Source organism: Diospyros lotus, chromosome 12 (assembly GCF_014633365.1).
Source record: "Diospyros lotus cultivar Yz01 chromosome 12, ASM1463336v1, whole genome shotgun sequence".
Classification (NCBI taxonomy): Eukaryota; Viridiplantae; Streptophyta; class Magnoliopsida; order Ericales; family Ebenaceae; genus Diospyros; species Diospyros lotus.
This window is the reverse complement of record NC_068349.1, coordinates 32,479,809-32,489,469: the sequence shown is the minus strand read 5'-3', so window position 1 is coordinate 32,489,469 and position 9,661 is coordinate 32,479,809. Positions and strand designations below refer to the sequence as shown.

The 9,661-nt window shown below is 37.4% G+C and overlaps 1 protein-coding gene across 3 annotated transcripts; it reads right to left on the bottom strand.

Annotated features, from left to right (window-relative positions):
• Positions 1-409: 409 nt before the first annotated feature.
• Positions 410-9,427, bottom strand: LOC127786814 (deoxyhypusine synthase-like). Of its 3 annotated transcripts, XM_052314483.1 has the most exons (8): positions 5,175-9,427; positions 3,935-4,155; positions 3,655-3,822; positions 2,478-2,696; positions 2,109-2,195; positions 1,268-1,373; positions 946-1,181; positions 410-815 (listed from the first exon to the last, which is right to left on the bottom strand). In XM_052314483.1, the coding sequence occupies exons 2-8, from the start codon at positions 4,139-4,141 to the stop codon at positions 741-743; spliced, it is 1,098 nt and encodes a 365-aa protein (XP_052170443.1). In that variant the 5' UTR covers positions 4,142-4,155; positions 5,175-9,427; the 3' UTR covers positions 410-740. The 3 variants fall into 3 exon arrangements, with proteins under 3 accessions (XP_052170443.1, XP_052170444.1, XP_052170445.1); XM_052314484.1 differs by lacking the exon at positions 5,175-9,427 and having other exon boundaries at positions 3,655-3,818; positions 3,935-4,082; XM_052314485.1 differs by lacking the exon at positions 5,175-9,427 and having other exon boundaries at positions 2,478-2,605; positions 3,655-3,818; positions 3,935-4,082.
• Between the last annotated feature and the right edge of the window lie 234 nt (positions 9,428-9,661).

The window sequence follows — 9,661 nt, the reverse complement described above, 5'->3', positions numbered from 1 at the left end:
AGATTAGGGCATTATCAGAGCCCTTTCATAGCAACGTCTTAGGGACTGGAATGGAACACATGATTATGGGCTTGGCCCTTAACATATCTCAATCCAAATAAAACTTTGACCTATTTCATAATCAACAGAAGATATATACATATTTAAAATTCAATTTAAATGAAAGATAAATATAACTCAATTTCATATATAAAAACATGCAATCAGATTGTATATCAAAATATAAATGATAAAACATTTAATGTAATTTTGAATCACATTAATCAACAGACTCCATATAAGATTATAAATACAATTTTGCTTAACGGACACCTCAGGTGTTTTTAAAAACAATTATGACAATTCTATTGAGGGTCTTTCAAAATATAAGATTATAAATAAAAAAGACTAACAATTAACTATTCAGATATGCTTTCAAAGGAAATCATCTTCATGAAATTTGCGTCAAGAGTTGTTAACAAAGGAATGCAATGCAAGCATCCAGCATTTGAGCCACAGCAGATGCAGCTCTGCTTCAACAATGCAGACAAGATGAGTACAGTACAGACAAGAATTTCCAACCTCACAGACAAATCATAATATGAGAGGGTTGCCAATGATGCTACTACAAATGAATAGTTCCATGCGATGGTTTGAACAAGTTACACATATCTGAGAAACCTCATCAACCTCTTGACATCTCCTTCATGACATTAAACCCGGCTGGCAGAGGAAGATTTTGCATTTATGACTTACTATCTTCAAATTTCTTTTGCTTTTGCAGCAAATGATTCTGCAACCAGTAGAGGAAAAGCAATAGTTGCATCACAGTGGACCTGGTTGAATCCAATTAAAAAAACAAATCAGAAGAATAGAATAAATACCATTAATATAGGCCCCCAAAAATGCATGTATAATAACCAAAATTGCAATTTTTTAACAGGCAAAATATACAAGGATTTAAACCTTAATTCTTTTTGCAGTTCCTCGTATTTTCCCCCATGACACAGCTTCATCTGGGCGGGCACCAGAATCGCTGCCATCAAACTCTTGCGCAGTGTTGATGAAGACAGCATAATCGGCACCATTACGCATCATATTGGCATTGCAAATGTGATGCTTGGGCATCCCACCTCCAAGAATTATCATCCCTGTCTTCCTTGGAGCTGCATGGACTGCTTCACCGTCCATGGCCCTAATATCTTTTTGTAAAGCTACCAGTTGTCAATGTATGTCTTTAAGTTATTATATATTGGACATGGAAATGGTATTGAAGCAGAATGTTTACCTTGCACTAAGTCAATGACCAGACCGGGGTTTTGGAAAGAATGGAAGTATAACATGTCCCCCAGCGAGCCATCTGTTAAGCCAGGGCAGAAGACAGGAATGCCATTCTGGGAAAGTGAAAAAAAAAATGTATTCAATTAATGGCCAAGATGCATGAATGAATAAATAAAATTACTTGTAATACATAAACGAATAAAATATCAGAACTGCCCGAGAGTCCATTATAATGGTGCAGGTCAATGCACAACGGCAACAGTTTCACATGGATATACCCTCCAAACTTGGGAGACAATAAGGAAAACAGCTCATATTATTCAACGTCTAGAAGTATTTCTCAACTCATGGACCAGATTAACTTCTAAATAACTATGACATTTAATTAAAATCCATGAGCATTCACGTTAAGACTTCTAATAATAAAACTTTATATCCTAATACTGTCTTGATGATTTAGCTTTTACTAATTTGCAGAACTTGGGAAGGCATACTCCTTTAAATTGTGGAGACCTTTCTCAAGAGTACATTTACCTGTTAGAACTTAGAAGTCTTGCTTCTTAACCAATAAGGAAGTCCATAATGTTTGTGGCAAATGCTTTAGTGGCTTGACATAGATTTAAAGCAAGCAAGCACAAGGACAAGCAGGAAGAATGTAAATGTTATAAATTGTGTACCAGTACCATAAAGTGCAACTCAATCAAAGTAACTTATTATTCCTAACACCAAAACAACAGCTGGTCAAAAGCAAACTAAATCTGTTTTCTAAAAAGTTCAAAACAAGTAACAAATTAAAATGTTTGAGTTTGTATCTGGAAATATTTAGGTTGAATTGATCAAAAGCCTACCTTATGCGCCCAGTATAGGTAAGAACTGTCATTGTCTATTTCTTTTCCCAGACGAGCAATAACTTTGGATGGAGTCCACAATACATTCTGTAAAACAAAAGAAAAAAGGTAGGATGGGACAGGATAGAATTCAACAAATGCTATTTTTTTGATTGGTCGCCTAACATCAAATTAGAGCCTCTTTATTTAGGGAATGCAGCTTTTAACAGCTTGGATGTCCCCCCAAGGGGCAAAACCACAATCAAGTTCATTGGAAAGCAGAGTTACCAGGACATGATTGAAAGCATATCCCTGAGTGTAAGAGAGCAAAAACACAATCAAGTCACCTGTAACATATGTACGGTGTTAAAGAACAAATAATTGGGATACCTTCTGCTTCTGCTCTTCCAGCATCCGGTCAAATATTGGCATGATCCAATCCTCAAATTTGCAGTAGTTATCATTAGGAACCAATAAGTTACCAATGCGGTTCAATCCTTTTGAGCGTAAATGAACTCCTGGTAGAGAAAAATCACCTTTATATGTTGGAGCAAGGCATTTTATAAGGTCCTCTTCAACACCACCAGCAGTTGTAACCACGACATCAACCTTCAAAAAGATCGACCCAATGCAGTGATATAATGTGTAGAAAGGATTTCAGATTCATTAACTTAGACATCAGATTAATGAAAGATTTGCCGCTAAAACATTTCATCATACACACTACCCAGCTACAGTGCATCACTAAATAGTTGAGAGGCTTTAATACTCCAAATATGAAAAGCATCAAGTCTGCAGTTTAAGCAGCCTACAACAACTTAAATGTGACGGAAAATATGCTCAAACTAAATAACAACAACATCATACCAAGTATTTATTGGCTAATGTAGGGCCGACTACATGAATTCTAGCTTTCCATTCATTTCTGTCCATGAGGCCTTATCTTCTATAAGGCCCTTATAATTAATGTCAAACCTAACTGTATCCCACCAAGTTTTTCCTGGTCCACTACCTCTTTTGCTAACTACTAATTTCATTCCGTTCCATTATCCTCAAACTAAAATACAGACATTTAGACAAACAAGTGACAATGTGACATAACATGATCATCCTAGTAGCAATAAAACTAGTTAAAATCCAGATTGTCTACTTTGCACCTGATGCAATTACAAAACTTTCATGTTATACCTCCTGTATTCGCCTGTCTGATTACAACAACAATGAACAATATGCTGAGCCTTTATCCCATTATGCGGATCAACTACATGAATTCTAGCTTTTCATTCAACTCTATCAATGGCCATATCTTTTTGCAAGGCTCATATACTTATATCAGACGTAAGTCTCTCACACCAACCTTTTCTTTTTTTGTCTTCCTCTAACCCTTTTGCTAGCAACTTGTTTAATTCCATCCACTCTTCTCACATTTTAAATACAAAAAATTGCATTCCTTTTAAATACAAAAAATTATTTTAAACCCAAGAAGTAGACAAAAGTTGAATTGCTTTTAAAAACAGATAGCACCGGGTCATGTTTGTATCAAAGCATTCTCAAATCATTCACTCACCATACGATGCTGAACAAGATATTGAATAGTCTCTCGAACCCCAGATGAAATGAGATTTGAAGTGAAACCTAAAAACACCTTGCACCTCACGGATGCTCTGTACACCGGGTCACTTTCCTCTTTGCTGCAATCCTCCACCAACGGTTCATCAGAAAGCCTCCAGTCTAGCTTCAATACCCCAATCAAAAACCAAAACCACTCCATAAATAGCACAGAAATTAAAAGGAGAAAAAAAAACAAAAATTGCAGGTTTTTGAAGAAAGTCAAAAAGGAAACCAACCATTTGATTGACAACTTCAATGGCGTCGCCGAGGTTGGAGGCCTGAAAGCCAGTGGAGACCATGGACTTGAGAAGCTCGGGATAGTTCACGCCTTTGTTGAAATTGTAGCCCTCAATCTTGGTACAGGAACCTTCAAGCATTTCTGATTTTTTGAAAACCGCAGAGCGTACAGAATCCAAATGAAGCTCTTCCATGGCTTCCCCCATTCTTCTACCAAAAACTGGAACAGGAAAAAGAATTGAAGAGGTATACGATATACAATTCAAGGATGCTTCATCATAAGTTGCACAGATCATTTTTGACTTATAGTTTTATGCAAAATATATGCACCAGTATCTGCTTTAATCTCAAGTGGCATTTATATGGATAAACATACAGATTTATTTATCATTTATATAAATGCATATATATATATAAAGCAATAGTTTATAGTTCTAACTTCTACGGTTGAATGCATATTGTAGTAATAAATAATTCCCATTGACAACAATAAAATAAATTAGAATAGAATTCATTGTGAACCCTTGAGGTTTGCAATAAAAATAAGTACTCATATTTTAAAAATTACATTGTCTACTCTGTAAAAGCTGTATCAGATTCCTCATACTAGTTAGGTAGATAGCCATGAATGAAAATACTAGAAAATGCTAAATAGAGTAGCTCCTAAGGTTACACAAATGTATACATAAGAGTCTCCATCACTTTTTGTACAAAAGGGTGGTAGGTTGTGAGGTTTTTGACATCTATTGAACCCAGAATTTATCAACTTGAAAGGATTTTAGTGAGATTCAAGAATATCTCAAATTCCATACACTAGAAATAAAGGTTAGTTCTCTGCGCTTGAAAACAGAGTTTTGTTGATGGCAACAAAGGAGAGCAAAACAGGCAAGGACTTGTGAAAACCTAAACATAAGAACATAACATCTATGATGTATCTCTCTTCCTCCCTCCCTCTATGAAGGTTGATACATTTCTTTGGTTTTTATATTGGATGAAGAAACCATAGATTCCAAAAAAGTCTCTTATCCATAAAAGCCACTCGAGATTAAAACAGACAGAGAGAGGTGCATTTTGCATAAAACTGTAAGTCGAAAATGGTCCGTGCAACAACGATGAAGTCTCAGAAACCAATACGCTTAGGTGCATGCATTCGCAGATATATGAATGTGTGCGTATACTTAACTTATATATATATATATATATGCGAACAGGGAAGTTGATCGAGCAAAAGAAACCTACCGGAGAAGAAGAGCAGAACGAGAGATCGAAGATGCCGGGCACAAGTGATTTCAGTTCCTCTTCGAAAGCAAAGCAACAAGTTATACGCAAGTGATTTCAGTTGCTCTTAGAGCATCATATTGCTCTAACCATCCTTCAACATGAAAGTCCGGTGAAATGACCCGCCGGTGTGTGACTCGAAGGTTAGCTGAAGATAGGTGCTTTGATTATCGCGTCCCCCCCCCCCTGGGTACGCTCTTCGAGACAGAGATTAATATCCGACCATTGTTATGGAAGGGACATCTGGTTCAGTGGTACGATTCTTGCACAGCTTTTCACAAGCTCAATTAAAACATGTTGTGTTGCAAGATATTTCTTTTTCTTTTCAACCCAACCCAATGAATGTGCTCTTGAATTTCAAATATAATCAACTTGCATGAAAGATTATTTAGACATCTTAAAGATTTATTTGTTTGAAATTAAAAATTGTAAATATTTAATGTTATATGCTACAATTATATAATTTAAAATTTAATATAATATTAGTCAAGTAATGACGGTGTGACTTCGGTAATCTTAATAGGTAATCGATTAAGCTTAGATGTTACTCGATTACTGAACAATATTGCTCGATTATGTTTGTCAGCTACATTAGTTATTACTCAATTAAAATGTTTGTTATTCGACTAAGGAATAATAGGCAACTGTTATGTTGCCCACCGTCGAGCAACATAGCAGTTGCCCGATTGAGAGAGCGCCACATGCAGCGCTCTCTCAGTCGGGCAACTGCTATGTTGCCCGATGGTGGGCAACATAGCAGTGCCCAAGAATAATAATACTCCATTGATTACTTTTGATACTCAATTCAAATATAGCATTACTCGAGTACAATTTTGACTTAGTTAATTAGTAATTTAAGTACAGATGCTAACACTTTGTTTAATAATTTTTATTTGACTAAAACATTTAGTTACTCGATTAAATATGGAGTTATTCAATTAATAATAACTTCATAGTCTACTAAAAGGTTTAAGTATGGAGATTTGACATTTAACTTTTTGGGTCACTCGACGAAGACTAAGGTATAACTTTACTCGCTTACAAGTTTGACTTAGTCAATTAATAATATAAGTACAGAGACTTGTCATTTTGTCTTAGATTTATTACTCGATTAAATGAGATAGTTACTCGACAAATATATCAATAAGTCGATTAACTATTTGTTTACTTGATTAACGTTATTCTATCATATACTTAAATAAAACAAGTGTATAATCGATTAGGATCATGCTATTCGTACAAGGGAGGTTTTACAGGTAATGTTCTCGCAATAAATTGAGGACTTATCACGATATTCTCTTCTCTTCTCTCCTCTCCTCTCTTTCTCCTCCCTTCCCCCTCCAGCAACCGCACCTCTCTCTCTCATTTCCCTTTCAGCACTACCTCTCACAATCTTCCTCTCGCTGTCGCCTCCGTTGCATCCTCGTCTGACTGATTGCTACCGCCCTCATTGCCCACTACATCCTTGCCTAGTCGTCTTGCCTCTCGCGGTGGCAGTCAGCTAGGTGAGAAGCGAGGCGTCAACCATGCGAGGATACAACAGGCGGTGAGGGCGAGGTAGTGACTGGCGGCAGGTGGTGTTGAAGGGGGAGGAGAGGAGAGAGAGAGAGAAAGGAGAGGACAGGGAGAGAGACGAGTAAAATGGCTATTGAGAAAAGAGAGAAAGGGGCAAAATGGTCTTTTCAAGTGACCTGTAAAATCCCTATATGTACAAATAGCATTATCCAATCGATTAATCTCGAGTACTCAAATCTTACTCAATCAAAAAGATAATTAGTTGAGTACAAAACTTGTGACTCAACTAAAATGTTTTCTCAATCAATTAAGATGAATATTGCTCTATTAAGTTCAATTTATGTGTTACTTGATTAACACAATATTTGAACACTGAAAAGATAATATCTTAAGTCATTTGAGTATACTCTAAGTACCATAAGTCATTTGATTTTACTTGTATACTATGGTCCTATGGACACTTGGGTTGACTTTTGAAACCCTAGAGTAACATATTAAGGATAATTCTATCCAGATTCATTCAAATTTTGCATTTAACTTTTCATCATCAAAACAAACTCAAAATATCATTAAATGTTTGTTCACATAACATTAAATATTCATTATCAAAACATTCTCTAAATCAAACTCAACCACCTTTCCCATATAAATTAGGCACATGTAAATATTACACAAACTACATATATTAAGTGAGCACTTAAATATTTATCATAAAAAGAATTATTATAATTGTTATTGTCAAATCAATTTTTGAGAATTATTATAATTATTATTATAAGCAACTGTCCGATTTTAATATCTATTTTCAATTCTAGGGTTGTCACTTTGCTCTTCTATTTGTTTTAATTTTCTAAAAAAAAAAAAAAAAATCCTCGAGCCCATCGTCTTCAGCCCGTTTTATGTGGTCTACTGTTACTTTAAATCTGTTGTGCTGTATCCCCAGCCCATCACTGTCGCCTCCAGCCCGTCCCCATCGCGGTCGCCTCAACATGTTTCCCCTAGGCTGCTAGTCAGGCAAGCCACGTTGGGAGTCTTTGCCAATGTTGCCACTATATCCCTAGAAGGTTCAATCCGCCTGAGCTCGATCAATCCCATTCCAGCAGTAGCAGTTGCATCCGAAATCAACTTGACAGACTCGCTCTGTCCCTCCGCCCTAATGATGCCCGCTCGCCTCTCCTACTCGGCCTTGGCCATAATGAACTTAGACCGCTCGGCCTCCTGCTGTGCCACCTGCTTCTGCTCTACTGCCTTGGAGAACTCCGCCCCGTATGACAAGTGGCGACGAATCAGGCTCTCGCGGACCAAGGCTGAGACGTGAGGGCGCTCAGTCAGCAGCTGATCGGCATTGAACTGAGTGACGACGGCCTTGAGGACTTCATTCCCGATGGACGGAAGGACCTTCTCGTCGGACTCGAGTTTGAAAGGCGATCTCCAACTCACTTTTATCTCTCTCTCTCTCTAAACATTTAACTCCCTATTTTAATTTTATCTTAAAAATTATGCAGGGTTTAACCAGACTTCTATTTTTTTTTCTCTCTATTTTACTTTTTTATTTTATTTATTTATTAATAAATTTTAATTGTATTTATTTTATCTTTTTTATTATTTTTATTATTTTAAAATTTTATTATTTATTTGATAATTTAACAATAAATATAACCATATTAGATTTTTATAATATTTATAAATAAATTTATTAATATTTTTTAAAATCAATTATTTAACAAAATTATTTAAAATATTTTCATAATTTAGATATACATACATAAATTAATAATTAAATACATAATATAATTAAATATACAAATTAATAATCAAATAAATAAAGCAAAAGAAAAAATAACAAACCCACTGGATGAAGTTGCTGAACGATTTGCTCCTCAAACCAAGCCGCGCAGCCCAAGCTCTTCCCCGGATCTGGGTCGCCGATCGTTCTTCTGCTGGTGGCCGCCGCCGATCGCTCAGCCCAAGGTCTTCGCCGGATCTGCTCTTGCCGGGTCTGCAACTTCCGATTTCGCCTTCCGGCGTTGATGGCCTTCTTCCGGCATGCGTCGGCCCTCTTCCGGCGTTGATGGCCGTTGTGGTGGGGAGAGAGAGCGAACCTTGAACGCGCGGATTTGGGTCGCCAGCCTTGGCGATGGTTTTGAGCTTCGCCAAAATTTTGACGATGGCGAGCAGTGTTGGAGGACCGAATTTGGACTGCGTTCGCTACAAATGGCTTGGCGATTGGATTTGGCGAAGCCGTTGGAGATGGCCTTAGAATTCAGGGCGAAAGAGGACACGGAGAGTGAGATTGACCATTTGGAGATCCTTCGTGCCGGAGACGGAAGAGAAGGTGTGGGGACGGGATCGGATGTCGAAGATGAAGGGCTTTTGGAGCCAGGGGATTAGGAAATGCATTCCTTCACCGACTTTCTGGTCGATGACTCACCGGAACCTATCAAAGAGGACGGCGCGTTGGCCGCCGTCGACGGTGTAGAGCGAGGAGTTGAGAACGGTGACGCCCAAGCGGAGGCCCAATGCCGCCCGGGCTAAGGTGTTGAGGAACGACAATGCCGCTTGATTGCTGCCCATCTATGAAAGAATTTTGCCGAGAGAGCCGAAGCTTGAGATTGAACCCTACAGTGTTATCCTAGTTATGGCTTCTGTAAAACCCTAACCCTAAAAAAAAATACTATTCATATATCATGCTATATATCTTGAACTATGTACGAGATATCTTTATCAAAGACGTTGGGTACAGTGAAATGAGGATCTTTATGTCATTTATATTTATTATGTAATTTAAGATATACATAAATAATATTCAATAGCGTGACACAATCCTAAAACTCTAGACGGTGGGAGGGCCCACTATTGCTCCTGGCGTGGGCCAAGCCTCTAAATTATAAGTATTAGTATGTTGTGGGCTGGCCCAATCCAATTCTCACCCA